The sequence below is a fragment of the Chelonia mydas genome, chromosome 1 (genome assembly GCF_015237465.2).
Source record: "Chelonia mydas isolate rCheMyd1 chromosome 1, rCheMyd1.pri.v2, whole genome shotgun sequence".
Lineage (NCBI taxonomy): Eukaryota > Metazoa > Chordata > Testudines > Cheloniidae > Chelonia > Chelonia mydas.
In genome coordinates this window covers 216,019,067-216,046,844 of record NC_057849.1, presented here as the reverse complement: position 1 = coordinate 216,046,844, position 27,778 = coordinate 216,019,067, and the positions used below count along the sequence as shown (strand labels likewise).

Here is a 27,778-nt window from a genome sequence, read left to right as displayed (position 1 = left end):
CAGAGACCGGAGAGTCTCTGTTTATTTGTGTAAATGCGACAACAGAAATGCAAGCTATCAAAATTGAGATTATTAAAAAATGCATATTAAATAAGAGAACCACAGTTAAGATGCAGGCTCTATTTTATATCATAGTTGAGCAGGAAGGTGTCACATTTAGTTGCTGGAGGGTTGAGAGGTACACCCCCAATTTGAAATAGTTGCTGTATTTTAAGTATCAAATCCAATACAGAATAAAACTAAAAAGTATTCTACTTTCCATTTCCAAGGTTTTCAGTTACCGTAAAAACCAAAAAGAATCTCCCTCACATATGGATCCCAAACTTTTCATGCCACCATGCTAGTTTACAAGACAGGGAACTCTGTATTACCAGCTGGCAGCCACCATATCCCATTCAGATGTGAGCACTCCAATCTGCAATTCAACTTGGCCTGCTTGTGACTGCAAGACTGGGATTTCAAGCAACTCAAACACCATAACCAGCTAGAGAACACAAAAATGAATAAGGGAGTGTTTGCTATACATGCCCAAGATCCAGTCCAAACAGCTCTTTGTTAAGATATGCAGAAGAATGCTGAGAACAATTGTTGTAAGAAACTAAAGGGAAGGAAACCTGCACCTACCCATGAGATGGAGGCATTCTGGTCTAGAGGTTTGGTAGAAACATGTCTTGGGTTCTCAGCCAAAGGCAGTGGAGATCCATAGTGATGCATAGGCCCCTCTCTTGGGGTTTCAAGGAACTGCAGTTGTGCCTTGTGGGCCTGGCGGATGCATTTCTTCTTTGGAGGCATCAAAAGGTGTGAGAAAGTCGCTAAGAAACCTCATGATGCCTGGTGGAGCCAGTTAGGAGAAGAGGAAAGAGATGACAAACTGCACCCAAATCTGCAGAAAGCAAACGGGGATGTGAAACCATCATACAAACTGGCAACTTTTTTTTTTTTTTTTTAAAAGGGAACACACTTCTAATCAGTCTCAACATTCTCAGAAAAAAAATTCTAATACAATTTGGAAATATACATGTTTTATAGTATATACACACACACAAAGCCATACTCCCATTGAGGACACAATCATCAGAGCTTTCTGGCTGCTATACAAGATATAGTCTGTAGTGCGCACCTCTCCACATAGACTTGTTTTACTGGGGCATCCTCCGCACTGTGAATATATCCAGCGCCACCTTGCTGTTGGGAGGAGCTTCACTAAACAACATCAGCAGCATGGAACTGACACAATTCCTGCCAAATTCACTGCTGCAAGGAGATCTGTATAGTCAATTAAACTGAACAGAATCTTGTTAGTTTACTGATTGCAAAGGTCTGAGCAACAGTAGAGGTGCTGTAGCTGTATCTACAGACTCCAGAAGATGACACTGCATTTGGTTACATTTACACTTTGTTCACGTTTAGTTGATTTACTTTGCAACCATAAGGAGTAAAAGACTTCTTTAAACTAAAGTTTAAATGTAGTTGAAACATGTCTTAGGCCCCCCACTGTTGTCAGGGAAATCATCCTGACCCCCAGTGGCAAGTGGACTTTTCAACGCAACATTTTTCACTGGAACACCAAACACATCCATATTTTAATTATAACTTGTAATGTGGGTTGCTCCTGAAAACCTCAGACAGAACTGGAGCTTCATGTGCTGGATACTGTACAAGCTCATAGGAAGACAGTCTTTGCCCCCTAAAGAGTTTACAATCTAGTTTAAGTCAAGATGCAAGTAAGCTTTTCAAAATTAATAGGAGGGAGAATGAAGGCAACTGTAATACGAATGAGTGTTTAAATAAACTGCCTATATTCTAATTGCCTTCTATGACGAAATAACTGGCTCTGTGGATGAGGGGAAAGCAGTGGACGTGTTATTCCTTGACTTTAGCAAAGTTTTTGACACGGTCTCCCACAGTATTCTTGCCAGCAAGTTAAAGAAGTATGGGCTGGACGAATGGACTATAAGATGGACAGAAAATGGGCTAGATCGTTGGGCTCAACGGGTAGTGATCAATGGCTCCACGTCTAGTTGGCAGCCGGTATCAAGCAGAGTGCCCTAAGGGTCGGTCCTGGGGCCGGTTTTGTTCAATATCTTCATAAATGATCTGGAGGATGGTGTGGATTGCACCCTCAGCAAGTTTGCAGATGACACTAAACTGGGAGGAGAGGTAGATACACTGGCGGTAGGGATAGGATACAGAGGGCCCTAGACAAATTAGAGGATTGGACCAAAAGAAATCTGATGAGGTTCAACAAGGACAAGTGCAGAGTCCAGCACTTAGGACGGAAGAATCCAATGCACCGCTACAGACTAGGGACCGAATGGCTTGGCAGCAGTTCTGCAGAAAAGGACCTAGGGGTTACAGTGGACGAGAAGCTGGATATGAGTCAACAGTGTGCCGCTGTTGCCAAGAAGGCCAATGGCATTTTGGGATGTATAAGTAGGGGCATTGCCAGCAGATCGAGGGACGTGATCATTCCCGTCTATTTGACATTGGTGAGGCCTCATCTGGAGTACTGTGTCGAGTTTTGGGCCCCACACTACAAGAAGGATGTGAAAAAATTGGAAAGCGTCCAGCGGAGGGCAACAAAAATTATTAGGGGACTGGAGCACATGACTTATGAGGAGAGGCTGAGGGAACCGGGATTGTTTAGTCTGCGGAAGAGAAGAATGAGGGGGGATTTGATAGCTGCTTTCAACTACCTGAAAGGGGGTTCCAAAGAGGATGGATCTAGACTGTTCTCAGTGGTAGCAGATGACAGAACAAGGAGTAATGGTCTCAAGTTGCAGTGGGGGAGGTTTAGGTTGGATTAGGAAAAACTTTTTCACTAAGAGGGTGGTGAAGCACTGGAATGCGTTACCTAGGGAGGTGGTGGAATCTCTTTCCTTCGAGGTTTTCAAGGTCAGGCTTGACAAAGCCCTGGCTGGGATGATTTAGTTGGGGATTGGTCCTGCTGTAAGCAGGGGGTTGGACTAGATGATCTCCTGAGGTCCCTTCCAACCCTGATATTCTATGATTCTGTTCCTCACATGATGGTTCCAAGTCAGCTATTTTTAAAGAACTGTTATACATTTCTTTAAAAATATATGAATTAGAACCAGCGATACATGAAGCCAGCTATATCAGAGAGTCACAGAATCAAAGAAATGTAGGGCTAGAAGGGACCTCAAGAAGTTATCAACTCCAACCCGACGATGAAGCAGGGCCAAGTAAACCCTAGTCCAGTGGTCTCCAAACTTTTTACACCCAAGATCACTTTTTGAATTTAAGGGCAATCCAGGATCTAACCCACCCCTTCCCCAAGGCCCTGCCCCACTCACTCCATCCCCCTCCCCCCGTCACTTGCTCTCCCCCACCTCACTCACTTTCACCAGGCTGGGGTAGGGACTCTGGGAGGGAGTTTGGGTGCAGGAGGGGGCTGGAGATCAATCAATCACCATCCTCTTTATACCAACCGTTAACATATTTGAAGACTTATCAGGTTCCCCCATCAAGTCTTCTTTTTTCAAGAACTAAACATGCCTCCTCCCCCCCCCGCCCCTTTTTTAAATCTTTCCTCATAGGTCAGGTTTTCTAAACCTTTTATCATTATTGTTCCTCTCTTCTGGACTCTCTCCAATTTGTTCACAACTTTCCTAAAGTGTGGTGTCTAGAACTGGACAAACTACTCAAGCTGAGGCCTCACCAATGCTGAGCAAAGTGGGACAATTACCTCCCAGGGCTTGCATATGACACTCTTGTTGAAAGTCCCCAGAATATTAGCCTTTTTCCACAGCTGCATCACATTGTAGACTCATTCAATTTATGATCCACTGTAACCTTCAGCTCCTTTTCAGCAGTAATACCACCTAGCCAGTTATTCCCCATTTTGTAGTGGTACATTTGATTTTTCCTTTCTAAGTGAAATATTTCACACTTGTCTTAATTGTATTTCATCTTGGAGAATTCAGACCAATTCTACGATTAGTCAAGATTGTTTTAAATTCTAATCCTGTCCTCCAGAGTGCTAGCAACCCCTCCCAGCATGGGGTCATCTGCCAGTTTTACAAGCCTACTCTCAACTCCATTAGCCAAGTCATTAATGAAAATATTCAATAACACTAGACTCAGTTCTAATCCCCATGGGACCCCCTAGAGACACCTTGACAGCAAACCATGGATAACTATTCTTTGGTTGCAAGGCTGCACTCATTTATGCACTCTATCTTATAATAATCTCATCTAGACCACATTTCCCTAGTTTGCTTAACAGAATGTCACATGGGACTAAAATGAAGATATATCACATCTATAGCTTCCTCCCTATCCACTACACCAGTAACCCTGTCAAAGAAAAAAGTGAAGTTGGTTTGGCATGATTTGTTCTTGACAAATCCATGCTAGCTAGTCCTTATAACCCTATTATCCACCACATGCTTACAAATTGATTGCTTAATAAGTTTGTTCTAATATCTTTCCAGGTATTGAAATTAGACTGATGGGTTTATAATTCCCCAAGTCCTCTTTTTTAAAAGAATGGGTATTATGTTTGCCCTTTTCCAATCCTCTGGGACTTTCCCTGGCCTCCAGGAATTCTCAAAGATAATTACTAACCATTCGGAGATTGGTTCAGCTAATGCCTTAAATACCATAAAATGAATACAACCTGCCAACCTGAATACATCTAGCTTATCTAAATATTCTTTAATCTGTTCTTTTCTTATTTTGGCTTGCATTCCTTCCCCCTTGTCTTTAATATTAATTATATTGGGTATCTGATCACCATTAACCTATCTGGTGAAGACTGACGCAAACTGAGCAATAAACACATCAACTTTCTTAACGTTCAGTTATTAGCTCTCCTTCCCTCCTAAGTAAAAAACCTACACTTTCCTTTGTCTTTCTCTTACTGTATTTAAAGATCCACTTCTTATTGCCTTTGATGACCCTTGCTGGGGTGTGTGTATATACTTATACAGCCAGCTACTTTATACTCCCCCCACCTCCCCCCAGTACTAGCTAGACACACACATACACACAAGCTGGCGAGGAGGGATTGCCACCCAGCTCCGCTCCAACCCAAGCCCCAGCTCTGCTCCCGGCCATGGCTCTGCACCGCCACCCACAGTTGCAGCCCCGGCCCCCTTACCCTTATCTGCACTCCTGCCGAGCCACAGCCCCACCGGCTCAGGGGTGGACAGGGGCAAGAGGCGGGAGTGCAACCCTGCAAAGTTTGGGGACCACTGTTCTACATACACACACCCACACACGCCAGTGCTCTCTCTCCCCCCATGCCAGGGGTGGGCAAACTTTTTGGCCCGAGGGCCACATGTGGGTATGGAAATTGTATGGCAGGCCATGAATGCTCACGAAATTGGGGGTTGGGGTGTGGGAGGGGTGAGGGCTCTGGGGTGGGGCTGGGGATAAGGGATTATGGGTGCAGGAGGGTGCTCCGGGCTGGGACCAAGGGATTCAGAGGGCAGGAGGGGGATCAGGGCTGGGGCGTGGGAGGGGGTCAGGGCTGGAGGCTCCAGACAGCGCTTATCTCAAGCAGCTCATGGAAGCAGCAACATGTCCCCTCTCCGGCTCCTAGGTGGAGGCGCAGCCAGGTGGCTCTGTGCGCTGCCCTGTCCGCAGGTGTTACCCCTGCAGCTCCCATTGGCCGTGGTTCCCGGCCAATGGGAGCTGCAGGGGCATTGCGCGGAGCCCCTTGGTTGCCCCTACGCCTGGGAGCCAGAAGCGGGACACGCCGCTGCTTCTGGGAGCCACACGGAGCCAGGGCACCCACAGAGTGGGACAAGCCCCGGACCCCGCTCCCCGGCGGGAGCTTCAGGGCCGGACGTGGCCCCGGGGCCAGTAGTTTGCCCACCCCGGCCCCGCCCCGCCCGGCCCGGCCCCAGCGGGCTCTTCTCACACACCAACCCAGCGGGCAGCTGACGCCACCCGACACGCAGACCAGAGGCTCAGCAGCGGGCGGCACGCAGGCAGAGGTTACCCAGCCGTCATCGCTCGTTGGACGGGTCCTCGGCCTGGCTGGGGGGCGGGGGGGGCAGCGCAGGCACCGGGGTCGCAGAGCCGCTCCAGCGGGAGAGGGGGCGGCGTGAGGCGGGCAAAGGCGCGCGGGGCCCAGGCGAGAGGCACGACCCAGCCCGCGGGGGGGGGAGGGGCAGAGCTGGAGCCCCCCCACTCAGAGGAGGGGACGTGGGCCGAGCTCTGCCCCGAGACCAGCGGCGCCCGCCCCGCCCGGGCACCTCAGGAAGGCCGCTGCGCCGCGCGCAGAGGGAGAGAACCGGCCTCGCCTCGCATCCCGTCCGGCCCCGGCTCCTGCCGGGGTCACCAGTGTGTCGGCACCCCCGGGCGCGGCCGCTCATTGGCCAGCTGCGGCCCCGGATGGAACGCTCTGCCCCCCCGGCCCGACCTCCATTGGCCCCGTCCCCGCACGTGACGCCAACGGGCCGCCGGGCGCCAAATTCAAACCGCGAAACGAAACGAACGGCCTCCGTGGGCCGAGCGCAGCAGCGGAGCCCGGCGGCGCCGGGTCCCTGCGGGGAGGCAGCGGGGCGCGCGACCCCCTCCCCCCCCCCGGACACCGGGGTGAGAGTGGGGCTGGGAGGGGCCGAAGGGCCAGGCCGCGGGGCGGGGATCAGGCAGGAGGAAGGGGCTTTGCTGCGGGGGCTGGGCGGGGATTTATTGGGGTCCGGGAAGGAAAAGGGGATCAGTGGGGTTTGTGGTGGCAAGGTAGGTGGTGCGGGGGGGAGAGAGGGTGTAAGACCTGGGCTGGAGGCTGGAGAGGAACCGGGGACCGGTGGATGCAGGCATCTGGGGAACACGGGTGGGGGAGCAGGGACTGGGGAACGGGATGGGCTAGGTTTGGGGTTAGGGCAGGGCAAGGCGGGGGAAGGGACGGGTGAGAATTCCCATTGTAGGCATGGCCGTGGCCTGTTCCTTCCCGCCCCGCAGGCAGCCAGGAGGCTGCAAGGCCTTTGTCAGTGGTGTCCAGGGAATCTAGGAAGCTGCTTCCTCCCACAGAGCTCTCTGGGCAACCTGCGGGGTTGTCATCACTCTCTTGCGCTCTCTGAGGGGGATGGTTCTGCCCTGGCCCTCTCTGCGTGACACCGCGGGCGCGGGGGTTCCCATAACCTCACAGAGGGGTCTCTAAGTGACAGGTAGGACAGTCGTCCTAACCTCTGTAGCATGTGGAGGATACCTGTTGGCGAGCCTCTCTGAGCATCTCTAACTGCTAGAAAGAGGCCGGGGTTGGATGTGTGGCTGGCCTCTATCATGTAGGAAGAGTTGTAGTTTATTTTATTGTCCGTTTTGGTTTTGCCCTTTTATGACAATACAAACGACCCTCTCTGAGAATTTTGTGACACTAACAGGCTGGATCGGCTCCACTGATGTGAAATCCTCTCCATTTTGGTTAATGCTTAATCTACCATACGCAATATGCATAGTGCAAGCACTGTTGTTCCACAGAAGATTTCCTGTGCAAGAGCTAAGCTCCACTCGCCACAACTCCCATATCTGCAACCGGTGTTCATATAAGGGCAACCAATTATCTTTTCTCCAAATCACTATTTCTGGTCTGGCCATTTATCCCCCCAGTTCTAAATTTTAAAATTATTTACCATCCATAAAGTCCAGATTAGGAAGTTTATTGTGCCATTTGAGGATGATTGATTTAGTTCTGCACAGTGCTAAGGGAAGTGCCTGGCTTCTAATACATCTATTTCAAGCTTCCATGGGTTAAAACCCCCCTAATTTATGGTGTTTTAAGCAGTTGACCATCTATTAAACAGGTATGATAACACTAACCTCACGGGTGTGGTTTGAGAGCCTCAGTTATCATGCAAATTATTTACTTGGTGCTGGTCATTTGTGTGGGGTTTTCATGACGGTGTGTGTCGATAAATAAGGAGGGAAGAAAGTGCTGGCTGTTTTTCCAACAGTCTGTTCTGATCTGTTCTTCTTTTCCCTGGCATGGATGTAGTATGCAATTTTATGAGCATAGGGACTGTCCCCTAGTCACAAGACAGGTGGTGAGGAATCTTCCACCCTTGGGACTACGACTATGGAGTGGAAAGCCCCTCATACACCAGCTGATTGCGTACCTTGCATGAGAGACAATTGATTCCTTTCCTATATGTTCCAGGCCCACAGCTCCTCTTTCATGCTCTGTCTTATGTTTTGCAGGGTCTGTTCTTGTAGTCTTCAATGGAGAGCGACTGTACAGACCAATGATGAGGACCAGCCCTCGCAGGCCCCTGATTCTCAAGAGACGAAAACTGTCCCTCCCGGATGGCAATGCATCCAACTCTCCAGCAAGAGATGAACCGGATGGGGAGAGTAAAGGAGCCCCCAAGCAGGAGCATAGCAGAGGGGACAAACCCAGGGACAGAGTGGAGTGTGTCACCCAGAAATTCCCAGCAGGAATAAAGATCATTAATCACCCAACCATGCCCAACACCCAGGTGGTGATCATCCCTCCCAATGCTGACATCCAGAGTATCATCGAGGCTCTGACAGCCAAGGGGAAAGAATGTGGCAGCAATGGGCCCAACAAGTTCATTCTTATCAGCAGTGGGGGCAGCTCTCGCCCCACAGGCTCAGCAGCAACTCAGCAGAAGCTCCAATCAAAGGATGAGACGAGCACAGCAACAAAGGGGACCAGACCAGCAGATTGTCAGGGTGGAGAGAAGAACATCGAACAAAACCCTGACAAAACTGTGGAAAGGGCAGTACTGTGGCCTCCACTAGCCAATTCCATGGGAGGACAAGAACAGGAAGGAAACAGTACGTAGCCTGTTCCCTTCTGTTGGCCTCTTAAGTGCAACGAGAGGTGGGTGGGTGTGGGAGGCCTGTGCCTTGCTCAATATGGAAGAGTTCAGTGGTGAAAAATGTGAAATTTTAAGCAGCCCAGCTGGTTAGTGTATTAGCCTTCTACATATGGTGACAGGGGTTCAGATACTGAATCCAAGTCAAAATCAGTGATCTTAGGGCATGGTGTTTCCCATAGAGTTTGCAGGGTGTGTTACAGGTCAAGACTTTGGTACACTGACAGAATGGGAGGTGCGGGGGTCAGAACTACAGGAGCAAAGGATTTTGCTGCCTGGGACAAAGATGTTTAGTTTGTTGGCTAGTAAATGTCTGGGGACATTTTTTAAGCACTGCGCTCAGAACTCGCTCTGGGCCAGGGCAGATGGAGGTTCAGATCCAATTTGGGATTTTTAGGTTTGGAGCCTTTCCAGCAATTGGGCTGATCCACAGCTAAATCAGGAGCTCTGGCTAGATCCACAAGATGCTTTAGCCTCAGAGCTCCATCTTGTGCCTCTAGTTCGAGATGGGGAACTTGGGCCCATTTTGGGAGACCTGGCTGGGGCCTCTCTTTAGGTATCTGGGATGGCAGCAGGTGAATGAGCAGGGCTCTTGGTTTGTTTCCCTGCAGGCAGTGGAGAGGCAACAAGCAGCGGGTTGGATAACAGTCTTACTAACATCCAATGGCTAGGGAAGATGAGCTCTGATGGGCTGGGCCCCTGTACTGTGAAACAAGAGATGGAGAAGGAGAACCAGACACCTGTGCAGGAGAGGATCAAGGTAAGGGAGGGAGATGGTGGGGTACATAATAGAGTAAACCTCTGGAAACTGAAGACAGGAATGTGGGTGAGAACACTCAAAGGGAGCAGACATGACAAAATCTGGGTAACCTGAGCCTCCGCCAAGTTGATCTGTGCAGCAGAGTCCTCCGGCTAAGAGGAACTTCCTTGGAACTTTCCTGGGCCCCTGCAACTTTCACACTGTTTCCTCCTTTCTTCTTCCAGACTGAAGAAGACTCCATTGCTGCTACTGCTACCTCCTCCTCCTTGTGGCAGGACCCGGTATCAGAACGGCCCCCCTACTCCTACATGGCCATGATCCAGTTTGCCATCAACAGCACTGAGAAGAAGCGCATGACCCTGAAGGATATCTATACCTGGATTGAGGACCATTTCCCTTATTTCAAATATGTGGCCAAGCCGGGCTGGAAGGTAACATGTTCTGTTGAGGATGCATCTGACTCCACCCCTAGGTGTGGGCGACAGAGTTTTAGGGCTTGTCTATACTTCCAGCTAAATCAGCACTGCTGCAATCTATGCAGCGGTATCGATTTAGCAGGTCTGGTAAAGTTGATGGCAGAGTGCTCTCCCGTTGAGATTTGTACTCCACCTCCCCAAGAGGCGGGAAGGTAAGTCAGCAGTAGACACCGCTATAGGTCGAACATTGTTACATAGCATAACTTAAGTTGATTTACAGCGTTAGTATAGACCAGCCCTCACACGAGGGGGCTGCTTGCTTGGAGAATTGCTTTTTTTTTTTTTTTTTTTTCCTTCATCCAAAGGAACAAGCAGCCCATGAAACAGGATGGAAAATAGTTTCAAACTAAGGGCCCTCTTCAATTCCTGATATTCCGTTTTCCATCTCAAACACCCTAGCATCCTCTCTCAACTCCTCTCAGGCAGGGGAGAGGGCTGGCTGGTTACTGGGCAGGAAGCTGGAATATCTTTGGCGGGGGCATTAAGGGACTTTAGTGATGGGGATATAACTGGGTACCAGGTGAGCATGAAGGGCCGCGGTCTGCCAGGGGGGCATTCCCCTGCCTGGGTTAGTGTCTTAGGGTCCTACCTATGCTTGGTTACCAAAAACCTATTAAGATCTTTCCTCTCCACCTAGAACTCCATTCGACACAATCTATCACTTCACGATATGTTTGTCCGGGAGACGTCTGCCAATGGTAAAATCTCCTTCTGGACGATCCACCCTGATGCCAATCGCTATCTGACGCTGGACCAAGTGTTCAAGGTGAGGGGCTCCTGGGAAGGAAAACAGGTAGCCTTCCCAATTCCGGAATGCCAGGACATCTGGTTGCATCTGATTTCAACAGGGAGGTGAAGCCCTCTTGGCATGTGGCCTCAGTCCAACTTCTAGAGAACAAAGTCACTATTAACTTTACAAGTAGCGGGTTCCCTGTTTTGAAGCTGGAGGTAGCCTGGATGGGCTGGAGCACCTTTGATGCAACAGGGCTCTCCAGGCGCAGCGTAGCAATGTGAATAGTGAAAGAGGTAGAATAAGCTTTCAACCAGCTGTTTTGACTGATGCAAACTCACATGGTAGCTAATGGAAAGACTCCCATTGACTTAAATGAGAGTTGGGTTGGGCCTTTAATGCACTGCATAGTTGTGTTTGACCAGCCATGCAGGCAGAATTGCCTTGTGTCACCTGGGGGCTGTGGAAGGGGTCCCTTTGTGAAAGGAATGGAGACCTTCTCTTGCTGCAATGATTTTCAGAGCAGGCAGGGTGAACGCTTCCTGTGTTTTCTCCCTGGTGGGTGGGCAGCTGGATGTTCCTACTTGGGAACTTTGTGCAAGGGTTAATGTCCCATACTTTTTCCCCCTTTGGTTGGTAACTTCCTCTTATTTTTCTCCCTCCTGATGCCTTGCTGCCACCAGCCGCTGGATGCGGGGTCACCAACATCGCCTGAGTACTCTGAATCAGTAAGACTTTCCCTCTGACTCGGGGCTTGGGCTGCTTTTCCTTTTGCCAGTGATTGCAGGAAAGGACAGGATGCTTGGGGAGGGGGAATGAGTCACCGCAGCTGCCAGTCCAATAGCTCCTTGCACACCTTTTTGGGGAAGGAGGCATGCCTGATATAATGGAGGGCCAAGTTTCTAACTGCTGCAGAAAATGCACTAGCTGGTGAAGACCCGATAATGATGGATGGATATTTGCAGAAGTATATAACAGCTACCTGCGCATATCTATAGGCGCAGCGAGGTGCCGGCAGCTGCATATTGGCATGAAATGTGTCTCCAGAGAACAAACCCAGCCAGAAGTTTCAGGTACAACCCTCCCTGGCAGCAGCTCCTCTCCTTTCTGGGCTGTGGCTTCAGGAAGGGCAAAATCTCTGTGCACTGCTTTCTTCTCCCTGGAAGCACCATGACTCTTGGCCAGATGGAAGTTGGTGCTGCCTCCTTCACCTCCAGCAGTATAGCGATAACAGATGTGCAAGCAGCTAGCCAGACTTGTCTCCATTTCCTTTCCAACCGCATCCCTCTTTTCACCTGCTTAGATCTTCAATTCCTCTTTCGCTCTGCTGTTCCACTTGAGCATTTTGGGCTATGGTTTGTATGAAAGACACTACACGCTGTAAAGCTGTACTGTTCACCTTTCCTCAGGCAGAGAGGACACCAAAATCAGGTCATTTCTCCTGCAGCAGAGACCACAGCTGGAGAAGCTCCATCATGCCAGCTCACCCTCCACAAGGCTTTTGTGTGGCAGCTGGCAGAGGGATGTCATGGGCATGCAATGGCAGGTGGCACACGGTCTCAGGGTGGTAACGGTTGCTCTCTCGGCACTAGCTCAGCACAGGCCTCTGGATCCACATTCCTAAGTGAGGCAGTCGAACAGAGATGGGTTCTTCTCTTTAACTCTCTTTTCTCCTCTTTCTTATCCCCCAATGACCATAGCAGCAAAAACGACACATTCCAGAACTCCAGAAGAACACAGGGGGCAACAGCAGCAACAAAACTGAGCCGCAGAATGCACGTGAGTGTGTGCATCTGTCTTGGACAGAAAGACAGCCAGTCCCCTAACCAGGGTGATGGGCGCTTGATCCCGAACTGCCATTCCCAGCCTGTAGGAAAAGAAATGGAAATTGCTGTCCAGCATTGCCTGCTCGCAGGCTTGCCATGGCCGCTCCTGTCTGACAGGTTTGGAGCTGAGGGCAGGGCTGCTGCATCTGAGAGAAGACGTCTGGGGGTGGGGGGGAGACCTGATACAGGGGCCGGTGCTCAAAGGGAGTAGGAGCTGAGCTCTGTGGGGAGCAGTATCCCAACCCAAGACACCTTGAGTTGGGGGTGGTTGTTAACTGGAGCTCCTGGGTTCTGCTGGGTTTCGGCTCAGGACTTGCATCCCCATAACTATGCAGAAAAGGCAGGGGCAGGGTGAGCCCCTCCCTGGAATTAGTTAGTTATTTTCTGGGAATGAGGATGGTTCAAGCTCCCCATCTCTTGACTGTCTAGTGCCTGGCGTGTGGTGGGGGGAGATGAAGAGGCTCCCCAGAGCAAGACGCTAGCTGATCCAGTCTCTTCCCTTCCAGGCCGAAAGATGAAGCCTTTGCTTCCTCGCGTCAGCTCCTACCTGGTTCCAATCCAGTTTCCTGTGAGCCAACCTCTCATCCTGCAGTCCTCCCTGAAGGTGCCTCAGCCCATGGCCCAGGGAGCCTCCCTCAGTGGCTCAGAGTCTATCCGGAGCAGCAAGCGTGTACGCATTGCTCCAAAGGTTAGTGATTCTGCTAGCCTTGGGCTTCTGTGGTGCCAGTCTCCCCTGCTCTCCACAGGGTTTTTTTGCCCACTCTCGCTACTGCTGTCAAACGTCCATGCTTACAGTGGTGGGACTGGTGCTGGCTGGCGCTTGGCTGCACCTGCCTTCCATCCCCCATTCCTAAGGTGACTGTTCTCCTCTAGTTGTCTTGTCATGGGTAGGCTGCTTTTTACTTCACACAGGGATTCTTCTCTCAGAGTGTGAATGAACGACTCCTCTATTCTCCAGCTACAAATAACCAGAGACAGGAGCAACATGGATTCTCTCCTTTTTTCAAGCCTTCATTCAGTTCCTAATGGAACTGCATTGTTCTCTTGACCCATTCTCGTCTCCCTTTACATTTTGAAGAGTGTGGTTTTTGCCTCTTTCAGAAGCGCCCAGCCCTCCTCACTACCTGCATCCCCCAACCACAACACTCCTTGGGTTCACAGCGCCTCCCCAGAAATACTGCTCTCTAGGGACATCATCTGTTGGTGCTGTGCCAAGATCCACTCCGTGCGCTTTGCCGGCTCCTCTCTATCTAATCACATTATTGCCACTGACTTCAGCAATGTGCCTTCCTTTCCCCCTCCGCCTGATCCCAAAGCTCTACTGCCCCTCTTCTTCCTGCTGCATTTCCTGCCTTGTGATTTTTTTTTTCTCTAGACCCCTGCTTACTCACTGTAGTGCGTCATTCCTCACTTCTGTGCTTCCCGTGTAGGTGTTGCCGTCCACTGAAGAGCCATCCTCATTCTTGCCCACGGGGCCTGTGAAGGAGAAGAGTCACTGTGATGAAAGGTCGTCCCCATTTGCCCCAACCCAATCTGTAAAGGAGAACAACTCCCAGCCTGGTGAAGCGCCAGCCTCTTTCCCTGCAGCCCTGTGTATAAAGGAGGAGAAGGAGGACTGCTGTCCTGACAAATGGCTGCCCTCATTCCCCCCAGTCTTGTCTATAAAGGAGGAACCAGTGCAGTCTGATGAAGAGCCAGGCCTGTTGCTCCCAGTACCATGTGTGAAGCGGGAGAAACACTTCACTGTGCTGAAGTCCCCGCCCCGCGGCGTATCTGACACAGTGATTATAAAGAGGCGGAAGATGGGCAGGTCCAGAAGGAAACAGCACCTAGTGCTACCTTGCTCAGAAGAGCCAGTCCTGGTTCTGCCAGAGAGTAGTGGCTCGGACTCCTTCAGGCTGACATTGGACCTTCCTTTCCTGCAGGAAACCCAGTCTCTGGAGCTCAGCTGCTCCCAGGAGGAGGGTGGCCCCTTTAAAACACCAGTCAAGGAGATGTTCTGCAAGCTGCCAGTTTCCTCCACCCCGAGCAAAGTCCCAACTGCTACTCCACCAATGGGGGGCCCTGACTCCTGGAGACTTGCACCCATTGCTAAGGAAAGCAGTGAGCTGGACTTCAGCCCCGTGAGAACCCCTCAGGTGCCATTCACATCCCTCCAAGAGAACTTGGACTTGCTGGGCTTCAACAGCACTCCCCTTAAAAACTCCTTGTTTGACTCCCCTCAACAGCTTCTCCAAACAGAGTCCAATGACATGGTTTCCGGGCCCCTCACAAGCTCTCCTGCTTCCAATCCTGAATCCACCAAGCAATCATCCCCGGAATTGCCAGCCTCTGGACTTCCTGAGAACCAGTCTCTCATGGAGGGCCTGGTTCTGGACACCATGAACAACAGCCTGAGCAAAATCCTGCTGGATATCAGCTTTTCTGGCCTAGAGGATGACATCCTGGGGCAAGAGATGAGCTGGTCTCAGTTTATTCCTGAACTGAGATAGGCTGTGTTTGGCTTATTCCCAAGCTGTAATGGACACTGGGCTCTACTGAGACTTGCTTAGATGGGATATGCAGGGGCCCATAATGTGGTTTTGACTTATTCCCATTGGGAATACTGGGCTGTGCTGAGATCTGCTTGGCTGGAAAACAGACAGGCCCATTGGCTGCTATGAGCTCACTTATGAGCTGCAATAAATATTGGTCTGGGACAGGCTGGGGCTTATTGGCTGGTCTTGCCTCAGGCCTGAGTAAGTGGAGAAACAGAGTCCCTTGTGAAAAGCTGTCAGGGAAGGTTTCCAGGTGGGTGCTGAATCACCCTGCCATCCAAGGGGTTGGAGGCGATGAGGATAGGCCCCTCCAAAGTACACCTACTGGAGGGAGGAAAGTCCCAAGCCTTTCCTGGCTCTGTCCTCAACAACTCCCTCGTACAATTCCCTTCCTTTCACTCTGCTCCACTTTTCTGAGATGCCTGTCATGACTCTGTAAATATTGTACATTCCTTAAATTAGCTTTTAATTATAAATGTCACTTTATTCTTTTAGAACTTTTATGGGCATAGAAATGGGTGGTAAAAGGCTTGATTTGAAGCATTGTCCCTGTCTCTTCCCCCTGAACCAGGTTGAATGCCTAAGATGCCATTTTTGGTCTTTTTTCACTTCAGAAACACATTGGCATAGGACACTCTGAGTGTTGGCAGGGGCAGAGGTTGAAAGATCACCCCTCCGCAAGTGTGTGTCTATTCCAATTGAAGTGGTGGAGAGGAATTGTAAGATGGATGTTAAAATCTTCACTTAAAAATATGCGGTCTCTTGAAACTCACTTGTGTATCTTCCACTGCAGTGTGTAATAGGGCAGCTGGTGTCAGTCCTCCGGAGTTTATGTAATACGAAGGAATGTGCCCTGGAAGGACTTTAGATGGGGCCTCTGTTCAAAAACAAAATAAGACACAGACATACCTCAACCAAACCGTTTCCATTTCCTGTGTATAAACTGGGGGTGGGATCGCTGGGCCACATGCTGCCGTTGCTGCTTTCAAGGGTCAGAGCCAGCACTGCTATTCTAACTTTCTTTCTTGGTGCGAGTGCTTTTTAACAATTCACTCAAGGTAGACAATGCAATGAGGAGTTAATTTCCATTGCCTAATATTCATGCTCTAGCACTGTGATTCAGTTCTGAAAGCAAGCCCTAGACTAATTCAGGAGGTATGTGGGGTAGAAAAGAACTGTGAGCGGAAGGGGAAAGAAGGATGAGTCAGGTTCCATCCTGCCAACGTTTGGGGAAATCCCACAATTGTGGGAGATTCCTAGGATCTGTTCTGGTAGCTGTCCAGAGCTGAAGATCCAGACAGTAAGCTGCTGCTCTTAGCTTTTTTCTTCCTCAGCTTTGAGAACTCCAGGATCATGATTTCATACGGTCACCATTCCCCACTTCTCCCCATCTTAAATGCAGCTTAGCTTTAGGGGCCAGGGGGAGCAAAAACATACATTTTTCAAAAATAGAAGGGTGAGGTGGAAAAAAAGGAACAAGCAAGGGATGAAAGGAAAGCAGCAAATAGCCAGGAAAGAAGGGAGACGGTGGCAACTGTGTCCACCCATGGAGCAGGGAGACGATCCACCAGTGTATCACATGTAGGAGTGCCAGTAAAAGACTAGGAGACACCTGGCTAGCACCAAGCCACTGTTTGGAATTCTAACCAAAGCATGTTTAATAGAAAATTTTAATACTGGATCTGAGCCTTGCTTCAGTGTATTGTCTCTGAGAGGTTAGTAGCAGATGCTTTAGAGTAAAGTGCAAGAAACACCACACTGGACAATTAAAAAATAATATGCCCATAGGAGAAGCACTCTTATACAATTAGATGTTATCCATATGAATGTCTAATCTTTTTTCTGAATCCTGCTAAGCTGTTGGCTTCAATGACATCCTGTGTCACTGAGTTCCAGAGATTAACACAGCGGGGGGGGGGGGGGGGGGGGGGGGAATAACTTCTTGAATTTTTTTTTTTGTTTTATATAGCGTTTGATAACCTTCCCCCATCTCCCCCTTTATTCCTGAAATCTAATTTTGGGAGATAGAGCTGCAAGGGCTTTGTAGCCTTACCAATAAAACAACGGGAGGATTGGAGACTAGTATTTTTATTAAGGTGGAATCATACTAGGGAAATCTTAGATTAGACCATAAAGCCCCACTGGTTAGCACCAGCCTTTGCATTTAGAGGGACACAAATCTCAGGAATTTCTAACAATACTTGGTAGTAGCCTTCCAACCACAAAGGCTGGTGCTAGCCAGTGGGACTTTAGGGTCCAGTCTAAGCTTTCCCTAGCATGATTCCACCTTCATAACACCATTTCCCCCTCATCCCTTTGTTTTATTGGAAAGGAGACAAAACCCTTGCAGCTCCATCAGATACCATTCTCAGAATTTTGTCTATGGCTTCAGAGAATAGAGTGCTAAGTGTGACCCAGTCCTACCCATCTTAATTAGTGTACTCATGATTTATGAACTGTAGGGTTTTTCTTCCACAAGGGAAAATTATAGAAAGTAAATATGAAAGATATTAGGTTCCAGATTGTCCATGTCCTTGGGGCCAATGCAGGACTGTTTCCTCAATTGTGCTTTCTGTAGTCTAGTTGATCTTGTCTCCAACCATGTGGCTTCCATCATTTCCATTAGGAAGATCAGTGGAAAGTGAATAGTTCACATGGTTAGGGCATTTTCCCTGCTAAGATGTTTGGGGTCCACCAGCCTGCTAGTTAAGTATATCTCCCCTGTCTTTAGAAAACTAATTCTACACAAGTTTTGGGTATCCCTCCTCCACTTGAGACTTAAAAGTCCATATTTACCTATATACGTTTTCAAATATTCCAGTTATGCTCTTTCATGCCTCTTCCTTAGTGGTCATTTGCCTAAGACCTACATATTTAGGTTCGAATCCTTCTTCAGATGTCCCTCCCAAACTCTATATAATCACGTTTGTTGCTGTTTTCTGACTCCCCTCCATCTACCCTGTCCAGAATAGAATATGCCAAGTGTGATCACACTGCTGTTATTCCCCTCCACCCCCCACACTCCATGATGTGATATCTACAAATACAGCCTAAAAGCATATCTGTGATTGCATGCTCCCTTTTGGCACACACCAGAGGGGAATTATACCAGGTGCAGCAGCTTCTGTTCACTAATGTGCATTCAAATAGAAAATGCAAAAATGAAAAGGAGATACAATCAGCTCCCACTGGTTTCAGAGCAAAAATGCAACAGTTCACTAGTCAGTTCACACTGAAATACTAAATGGAAGAGCTAAGTTCTGATGGGTCTAAGTAGAAAGGCACGAGACCTAAAGGTGAGATTTTCAAAAGCAATGTAGTGCTTGCCTAAAGGGAGTTTAGCCATTAACTGCAATGGGAGTAGCGTTAGACCAATGCTAAGTGCTTTTGAAAATCTCAGTCTGCATGGGCAGCAAAGAGCTAAGCATGTAAGAAGCCTGTCAGAGAGCTGTGTTCTAATGGACTGAGCATGTGGCTGAGAAGCAGCAGACTTGAGTTCTATTCCCACTTATTTTCACCTGTCTGTGCCTCAGAGATTTTAAAGCCAGACGGGACCCTTATGATTATCTAGTTTTACCTGTATTTCAGAGGCCAGAGAATTTAACCAAATAGTTCCTGCTTCAAGTCCATAACTTCTGGGGGAGCCTCAAGTTTCCTCATCTCTAAGGAGGAGATAAACTTGTCTCTAGAGTGCTTTGAGGTGATGAAAGTGCTACTTAACTGCTAGGTATTGTTACTCTGAAACTGAAAAACATTCAGTGGGCCAAGAGGGCTCTCTTCCTTTTAGTTTACCTACAAATGTCCTTTCAAGATTCCTTAGTTCAAATGCTCCTGCTTCAGCCCCAGCTGAAGTCATAGTTCTCTGTACATGACATCACAAGGCTGCTGTGGAAATTGATCTGTGCAACGCAGCTCTCCGGTAGGAGGAGATCAAAGGCCCAGAGGTAGATGGGAAAACAAGAGAGCATGAAGCTAAATCCTAGGTCTGCAGGGGGGGAGCAAGGCATGGAAGGAAGAGAGAGGGAGCAGGAGTGAGCCCTGCAGAGGTGTCGAGCAGCCACTCATTGTTTTTCTCTTTTGAATATTTTTTAGCCTTTGTCATTCTTTCAGACTTTGCAGCATTTTGTTTTTGTTTAAATGAAACCTCACCATCTGCAGTTCTGGAGCTGGGCTGGTAATTCGCCTGAAGGAGGACTTTAGAATGTCTCTCAAAGTTATGACCTAGGCATCATTAACTGTCTGCAAATCCCAGAAGGTAAACGTCTGTGGGGAAAGTCTGAACTGTGCTCTATTGCTATCAGCTTTATAGAAAATCGGTGGGTAAGTATGACTGTACTATAGTCGCTATAACAACAAGTAGATACACAAATGCCACACAGAGCTAGGGCTCTGCGGACTTCCTTAAATGGGAAATGGGCTGTGTCTGTGAGAGGAGAGTCACCTCAAAGCCCTTTGGGATGCCCAAGAAGGTGAGATCTTTGTGCCCAGTTTGCCTGGGGAAAATGTTCCATGAAAAGAAACAGTGACTTCTCCAAGTGTCTGGAAGGATGCTTGTGGCAAGACAGTCTCTTTACAGTCAGCAAATATTACTTTTGTTCCTGAAGTTCTTCCTTTATGGAAGAGACCTATTGATCTGAGAGAATGGTCTTTCAATTGCCGGGGACTTAATTCTGTATTGAATTCCACATTGACAGAGAAGATCTCATTTTCTTTTGCACTCCAGAGGCTTAAGTCCAATTTTTCTAGAACCCTATGTGTATCATCCCTAGTCCATGATAGATCATATTTCCTGAAGGGTTCATTTCAAACTAGGAACTAAATAGATGCCTAGAGCGGGAATTGGCTTCCTTTCTCCCCAGAGTGGCAGTGCACAATACCCGCAAAGAGCATGCAGTGCTAGGTAAGATGCTGTGCAGGACACATCATTGCAGAGTGGGTGTGGGAGCCCTGTGCTTGCATGCCCCATTGCAATGAATCGTCTGTAATTTGTGCTGTTTACAGCAATGCTGGTGACTTTTAAACATTTCTCATTTCTTATGGTAGTGCCCTGGAGCTAACTAAGAACAGCGCCCCCTTGTGCCAGGCACCGTACAAACTGAATAGCCCCTGTCCCAAGAAGCCTACAACCTGAATAGAGAAGGTAGACAAAGGGCAGGGGAGAGGGATAGAGCAAAGCAGAGTGAATGATGAGATGGCACCATTTTTTAAATCTGTTTTGTTATTTCAGCCCTTTCAGTGTTAGGAGAGGATTAGCTAGCTGGCAAGACAAAGGACAAGAGGGGGATGGAGAGGTAGAGACAGTGAGGAAGGGGGTGGAAGGAGTTACAGAGGGGAGGGAAGAGATGGAGCAAACAGCCAGTCAGCACAGGGAAGAGAGTGCAAACTGCAGAAAACTGTATAATGACAGCATCCTGGTCATTTGGTCCCTCAAGAAGGTACATACCTTCACATTAAGTAAACTGAAGGTATGGATACTCCCTCTAGTGTCAGGTACACTCTTAGATAGATGTGAACTGACTCTCCTCCCCCCTCCCTTGGAGGAAAACAGGTATCTCTGGATTGTGCTGTTTAGTGAGATTGTCCCCATGGAGACTCTGTAAGTTTCTGGCGGTACAGCCTGCTAGTTACTGGGATAGTGGGTGAGGTGGAGAGTATTTTAAGCCTTGCATTACTCTCAGTTTATAGCAGTCGGAAATGTTTTGTTTCTCTCTTGTGGGGAGCCCAGCACTGGAATAGCAGGGGGTTGCAGGGCAGGACTGAGGCATTGGCAGAGCTGGGTGGGGAAAGTTTACAGCTGAACACTGCAAATTGTTCCTGACTCTGCCCACTGTATTCAGGAGCTGCAAGCTGTGACAAGAACACTGGGATGCTAGAGATCTTTACTGAGGGTTGGCTTTATCAGATGTTTTCTCCCTGCTTTTTCCCAGCTAGGCCTCATCTGGGATCTCTTTGCAAATGACCACTTGGGCAGAGCGTGAGTTCTTGTGTAAAGAGAGGCATACCGCATGGCCAGGGTTTTCCCCAAGAGCTTATCATAAACTGGCAGTTGCAAGACCACCATGCACAGACAGCAAGATCAAAGTTCGTCAGAAACTGCGCTGCCCCTGGGAAGACACTAGCCGCTGGCACATCTGGGGATATCACACCTGGCTGGATGTAGGGAGGCTGCCACCACTCTTCCCTTCGAGGCCAGACATACCTTATGACAGCAATGTGTGGCGATGGATTACTGCTCCCAGGGCATACTGCATGCCCCAGCCACCCGTCCCGCCTCCCTCAGAGATGGATAGGAACACTTACCTCAAGTTCATCACACAGGGAGCTCTGTTTTTCAACCAGAAACATAAGGAAAGAGCTATGGCCCAAATACAGAAAGAGCTCCAGGAATGCAAGCGACTGAAGACGATGAGCGAGTGCCGAGCTCCCCCTCTAAACAGCCAGGGAAATATTTTGCCTCCTCAGGACTTCAAACGGTAAGGAGTGCTGACTTCGCCGTGCCCCATCAGTTGCTGTGGAGCACATCGCAGGGCATGGAAACCTAACCACTAGCTCACAAGGGATTGGTGGTAGGTGGGCTTCCAACTGCATATGAAGCATCTAGCATTGCCCATTGTCTGGCATTGGATAGCTGGGCGGATTTTATAGACCCTGATTTTATAATTCCTGGGTTACGTTGTGGTGATAACACTTCTGGTGTCTCCCCTCCACAGGAGCAGCTGAGGTCAAATGGACTGTGCACAGCGTTAGAACAGTGCTTGTTTCCGAGTCATTTGTGTGATCTTGGGCAACAGTCATCAGTGCTCTGTGCCTCAGGGATAATGGAGTTATAGATTCTAACACCAGCAGGGACTATCAGCTATGTTAGATATTGGGAAAATCTTTCTAACTATGAGGGTAGTTAAGGCCCCCTCACTGCAGTTTTTAAGAACAGGTTAGACAAACACCTGTCAGTGATGGTCCAGGTTTACTTGGTCCTGCCTCATCGCAGGGGATTGGGCTTGATGACCTCTCAAGGTCCTTTCCAGCCCTACATTTCTATGATTCTGTCATCTAGTCGGACCTTCTGTGTATCACAGGTCACCAACACCACCCAGCCATCCCCGCACCAAGCCCAACAATCAAAATTAGACCAAAGTAGGCTATCCCTCAGGAGACAACACTTTTCTGTATCACTGGCAGAGAACAGGAAGGATGGAGCCTGTTATGGCCGGGAATTCATGTAGTTTCCCACATACAACCCTGTGTTAATAGTGACCAATAGCCCCTTCCCCTGCCTAGCACTACAATTCTCAGTACTCCCTGCTACCCAACCTGATGCTGTCTTCAGTTCTCCAAGGACCAATGGTGGATTAATGCATGGACCCATGCGGTCCATGCCTAGTGGCCCCCGCCAATTTGGGGGCTCCTGCAGGTGTACCAGAACCTGTGTAGAAGTGGGGGGGCCACTGTTGCCAGAACTGTGGCCCTGCCCCCTGCTTCTCATCTTCCCCCCCCCCCGGGACCCACCCCCTGGGCAGGCTGGAAGCTGGAGCCAGGCCACGGTAAGAGCCAGCCAGGGAGCCTGGGCTGCTGCGGGGAGCCCTGGGTGGGGGGCCCAAAAGCAGTCCCTGGCCCATGTCCTCTCCAGGGCTGCCCACAGCAGTCCGGGTTCCCTGGGCGGCTTTTATCATGGACTGGCTCAGGATTCCAGCATGACTAGGGTCGTGGGGGGAAAAGGAGCAGGGGGCAGTGCCCCATGGTGAGGAGTGGGGTGGGGGGCAAATGTTCTTTGTGCCCAGGGTCCCAGTAAATCTTAATCTGGCTCTGCCAAGGACAGCCTAGTTTTCTCCAAAAGGCTTAACCTTAACACTGAAGAGAAAGGTTAGTCCCTACAGAGCCGAGCATCCTGGGCTTGAGTTCCCTGAGCACTCACTCGAGTCATGCTTTAATCCTTGGCAAGGAATGCCATTCCCAATGTGGAGCCAACATTCCACATGTCAGCAGCTGAGCTGCAAACACCATCCCTGCCCTTGGAGCCCTGACTGGCTAGGGGATGGTCTCTCCATCCCCACCCCAGCACAACCTTAGTTGGCCCAAGACCTGGCAGAAGATCACACCCCTGTTGACAAGGTCTCTTCCTACTTGAGAATGAGGATGCCTTTCAGGTAGAGGGCTACAGGAGAGGACATGTGCAGCAGGTACAGGAAGCAGCCTGGGTGTGTGGCCACCATGGCATGTCTACACAGCCCACATCAGCAAGTCTCTCAGCCTGCACTGACAGACTCAAGGTAGTGGGGCTCGCGCTGGCACTCTGAAAATAGACAGCACTTTGAAGTTATGACTCAGGCTGGAGCTTGGGCTCTGAAGCCCAGGGGGGGGAGTAGGCTTCAGAGCCTGAGTTCCAACCACAACTTCAAAGAGCTGTCTACACAGCTGGTTTTAGAGTGCTGGAGCAAGCCCTGCTAGCCTGAGTCTGTTGACCTGGGCTGGAAGGCTCAGTGCTGTGGGCTGCGTAGTCATACCCTAGGAGCTTGTGTAACCGCCAAATGCAGAGAGCAGGGCACCTTAGAAGAACACACAGATATTTAGAAGAGAAGTGTGGTAGTTACTGAATGTACTTAGTAGCTATTTCTAAAGCTGTACTGAAAGTTTCCATTAAGGGCAGGCAGTCTTGCAGGTACCACACATTCATCCTCTGAGAGCAGAGCTAATCTGAGTTCAGGAGGAAAGGATTATAATATGGGAGTTGCAGACTGCCTGCTGGACTTAGTGACTGATCAGTGCAGGACCAAGAGATGTGTCTGCCGTGGAGGCTGTGTCCTAATACCTGTGCAGCTTTGGACAGAAGCTGAAGCTCTAGAAACTGTGGAGACTGTTGTCTATGGGACTGGAATTGCTGCTGGCTGCATGGAGCTTCTGACAGTTTTGCTGAGGAGATTCTGAGGTGTTTGGCAGGGTACTGAGAGGCAGCCGTTTTCCTTGGGCTCTGGAGAATCTAGGTGACACCTACATTTTGTGCCAAACCTCAGAGGGAAATGTATCTGCATGTGTGTACCAAAGTATAAAAGTTGATATTGGGGAAGCCTGGATAAGTAACATCACTAGCTTGACCCTCTAATAGTTTTGTTTAAGAAGTTATTCAAAAATACTGTTTGCAAACATTTGTGTACATATTAAATGGTTGTTCACTAAGAAATTGTATGGTACTTTCTCTCAGGTGGATTGGCAAATGTTGTTAACACCAACATCCAGGGACTTTGCACACCATAACAAATAAAAGGAAGCTTTAAAACAAATAAAAGGAAGTATTCACACAACACACAGTCAACCTGTGGAACTCCTTGCCAGACAATGTTGTGAAGGCCAAGACCATAACTGGGTTCAAAAAAACTAGATAAATTCATGGAGGATAGGTCCATCAATGGCTATTAGCCAGGATGGGCAGGGATGGTGTCCCTAACCTCTGTTTGCCAGAAGCTGGGAATGAACGACAGAGGATGGATCACATGATGATTACCTGTTCTGTTCATTCTCTCTGGGGCACCTGGCCTTGGCCACTGTCAGAGGACAGGACACGGGGCTAGATGGACCTTTGGTCTGACCCAGTAGGGCCATTCTTATGTTCATAGGTCTGAGATTTAACTCTGTATGTTTTTTCTTTATACTTTTCTGATCTGTGCTGCTGCAGAGCAGTAAGCTGCAGTGCAGGAAAAAGGAGAGTGTAGTAGTTATACATATTACCTCAGCACTCCCCCAGCCCATTACAATTGACTGCATGCAAGAATCCCCTCCAAGCCCATGGGAAAGAAGGTGCCACGGTCTGTGACTCTAGCACCAATGTTGCTGAGCCATTTGGACGGTTTGTTTGCTGACAATGGTGTTGGAGTGACTCCTGGGTATATTCCCACCTCTCCAAAGGCTGAAGGAGTGTTCTCCACCCCAAGGCAAGGGGTGGGAGAGTTTGGAAAATCCTAACTCCAGGAGAGAAGCCCCACCACACCAACAAGCAACTTCTTCCTGCTGTGGAAGCCTGGCTCAGACACCCCCCACTCCCTGTAAAGGATTCATGCTCAACACAATAGTTCCAACAACTATTTCCTGTACTACAAAAGTTTTTTTTCTCCTGCTGATAATAGCTCGTCTTAATTAATTAGCCTCTTCGAGCTGATGTGGCAACTTCCACCTTTTCATGTTCTCTGTATGTATATCTATCTTCTTACTATATGTTCCATTCTATGCATCCGATGAAGTGGGCTGTAGCCCACGAAAGCTTATGCTCAAATAAATGTGTTAGTCTCTAAGGTGCCACAAGTCCTCCTGTTCTTTTTGTGGATACAGACTAACACGGCTGCTACTCTGAAACCTGTACGTAGAATGACCACTAGAGAGCACTCACATCATAGAAATTAAGGATGAAACATATTAGCTCATTTCTGCAGCTTGGGTTGTTTCAAATACAGTAGATTTCCTAGTGCTGTGTCTAGCCTAGCTTAGAAATCCCAAGGGATGAAGCTTCCACTACTTCCCTTGGGAGACTATTTTACAGCCGCCCTAATGCATCTCTCCACGAAGAAGTTTCTCCCTCCCTGATATTTGGCCTAAATGTTAGTCCTTGAGTTTCATACCATTATTCCTCATTATACTTCTGTGAAGCAGCTTTAACAATTGCATGCTCTCAGTGGTATTTGAGTGACTGGCAAACATTTCTCAAAGCCAAATTTTCTAAGTACTATAGATCCTTAATTCTTTGTTGTTCTCTCCCCCCTTTGCACGCCCACACATGTTGCTGTGCCTGCTGGAGCCCCTGGAAGATGCCTGTTCCTTTCAGACAAGGAGGTTCAGGCCAAGCCTGGCTGTAGGACAGGACATCACTCCTCCCTAGTATTGATCAGGGGATTATGCTAATGGCTAGTAGATCTGTACTTCTAGGAGCAGGTGCTCTATTCCTGTGACTGGGATCAGTCTTGAAGAATGTTCTCCAGCAGACAGGGAGACCTTTACCTAGCGCAGCATGGTAACCAAGTATATTACCTCTTTCTACAGAGAGAATTAATATTTACAGTTGGGGCCCTAATAATCTACCATCCCTCCAATCCTTTGGGAGCTAGCTAAGTCAGGGATAAAACAGCAAGGTACCTTTCTGTTTGGAAACTTAACACATTGATCCTCCCTTCCTTTTGGACAGATACAGACACCTGACTGCAGGAAGAGGCCTGCAATCTCTCTGTGTCCAGCTGCAGCCAGTCAGACCTGCAACTAGAGACTGTTGGGATTGGCCTTGCCCCAGTCTCCAACCCCATTACCAAGAGACAGCACTGAGACTTGCCTTGAGGAATAGCAGTCCAGTCTATGAAGAGTTGCTGCAGAAATACCAGGAGTTGGCCGTGTCTGGGAGACAAACAGTGTACCATAACACTCCCAGCAAACAGAACCCACAACATTAGAGGGGCTAACTCTAAGGCTCAAGGGGGCTGTTGGGGACTATAGGCAGGGGACCCAACTACGTGGGATTGCACAAGCCATTATGTCAGAGGACAGCAACCAGCACCCCAAATACTGAGTGTGCACTGGTGATGCAGGCAGGATCTGCCAGCGATCAGGCACCCCCAAAACAGCAAGATACCTCTGCTACTTGATATCAAAGATCATCATCCAGGAACCTCCGCCACAAAAATACTAATGTAACAGCTTGCATTTAAAACAGCACAGCGCTTGGGAGTCCCCAGCACTGAGGCACACCTGCAGCACTTAGGTAGTATGAAGTCATGTTGATTGCCCGTATTTCCCTTTGCGTCTTGGATTTTGGATGCTTACTGTTGAGCAGACCTCCATTCCGATAGCCCTAGGGTCTCTGGCACCTGCCCAAGAAGATCTCCTTCTCTTTCCATCTGTGAACCAGGTAGGTGCTGAGCTTATAGGTATCCCCAGCTGCAACCAGGAAGTCCTGTTGCCCCTCCTCAAGGTTGCCCACATCAGAGATCAGGCCCTTGATTCTTGTATAAAATGATGAGCAGGTGGGTTGAATCTTTCAGTTTGATTTGTGGTGGATGGGAACTGTAACAAGGCAGTGTGTAGTGTTTGGTCACAATGAGTGGGAGTGGCCTATTACTGGGAGGAAAGCTTGGTCAGTGTGTGTCGCTTGGTCTTTCGGTCAATGGTAGGGGGAAGGTGTGTGGCTTGGTTGGCATGGGGGAGTGGGAGGGTCAGTAACTGGGTGCAAGGCCTGGCTGGCATTGAGGGAAGGGATTCTGTAGCAGGAGGAGAGCTTAGGGTATATGTGTGAGGTGGGTATCAGGGCAAAGGGACAAGTTAGCATGGGGTCCAATGGGACAGAGAGTTTGCCTGACATGGGAAGGTTGTACCTAGGCAGAGGATTCATGAGGCATATTTGCCTGAGGGGTGGAATGCAACCACGAGGCAGGCTCATTCCACCTGGTGCGCAGCTTTCTATATGTGGGCAGGGTTTGCGTCAATCAAACTTTCCATCTTCAGAGTCAGTATTTTATTTTCCTGCCTCAGGAAGAGCTGGCATACTGGTGGTAACTCCCCTCTTCCGCCTCCTCTCACAGGCTAGGCAAATACTTCAGACCACATCACACCGAATGATTCAGTTGTGTAACATTCCCCTGCTCTTACGGCCGAGCACTTTCCACAGAGATGCTA

At 49.1% G+C, this 27,778-nt stretch overlaps 4 protein-coding genes across 7 annotated transcripts in view; 2 read left to right on the top strand and 2 right to left on the bottom strand.

Moving 5' to 3' along the window:
• The window catches only part of TULP3 (TUB like protein 3), a 94,777-nt gene extending 88,410 nt beyond the window's left edge, over nt 1-6,367 (bottom strand). The window contains exons 1-2 of the mRNA XM_037913256.2: nt 6,225-6,367; nt 625-883 (exon numbers count right to left, since the gene is read on the bottom strand). Of these exons, the coding sequence (XP_037769184.1) occupies nt 625-641 (17 nt within the window). The 5' untranslated portion in view covers nt 642-883; nt 6,225-6,367. The remainder of the gene's footprint in view (nt 1-624; nt 884-6,224) is intronic.
• FOXM1 (forkhead box M1) lies at nt 5,684-19,017 on the top strand. Of its 4 annotated transcripts, none has more exons than XM_043525845.1 (9): nt 5,684-5,963; nt 8,167-8,766; nt 9,419-9,567; nt 9,792-9,998; nt 10,681-10,809; nt 11,457-11,501; nt 12,477-12,552; nt 13,106-13,287; nt 14,030-19,017. In XM_043525845.1, the coding sequence occupies exons 2-9, from the start codon at nt 8,211-8,213 to the stop codon at nt 15,089-15,091; spliced, it is 2,406 nt and encodes an 801-aa protein (XP_043381780.1). In that variant the 5' UTR covers nt 5,684-5,963; nt 8,167-8,210; the 3' UTR covers nt 15,092-19,017. The 4 variants fall into 4 exon arrangements, with proteins under 4 accessions (XP_043381780.1, XP_037769156.1, XP_037769166.1 ...); XM_037913228.2 differs by having other exon boundaries at nt 5,688-5,963; nt 12,474-12,552; XM_037913238.2 differs by lacking the exon at nt 5,684-5,963 and adding an exon at nt 6,080-6,567.
• ITFG2 (integrin alpha FG-GAP repeat containing 2) overlaps nt 10,261-27,778 on the bottom strand; it is an 84,172-nt gene continuing 66,654 nt past the window's right edge. The window contains exons 14-16 of the mRNA XM_007055680.4: nt 15,910-16,013; nt 13,991-14,075; nt 10,261-13,557 (exon numbers count right to left, since the gene is read on the bottom strand). The gene's annotated coding sequence lies outside the window, so the exon portion shown is untranslated. The remainder of the gene's footprint in view (nt 13,558-13,990; nt 14,076-15,909; nt 16,014-27,778) is intronic.
• TEX52 (testis expressed 52) lies at nt 20,778-26,559 on the top strand. Its single transcript, XM_027818013.3, has 2 exons — nt 20,778-21,609; nt 26,301-26,559. Exons 1-2 carry the CDS (start codon nt 21,092-21,094, stop codon nt 26,557-26,559), a joined length of 777 nt encoding a protein of 258 aa, XP_027673814.2. The 5' UTR covers nt 20,778-21,091.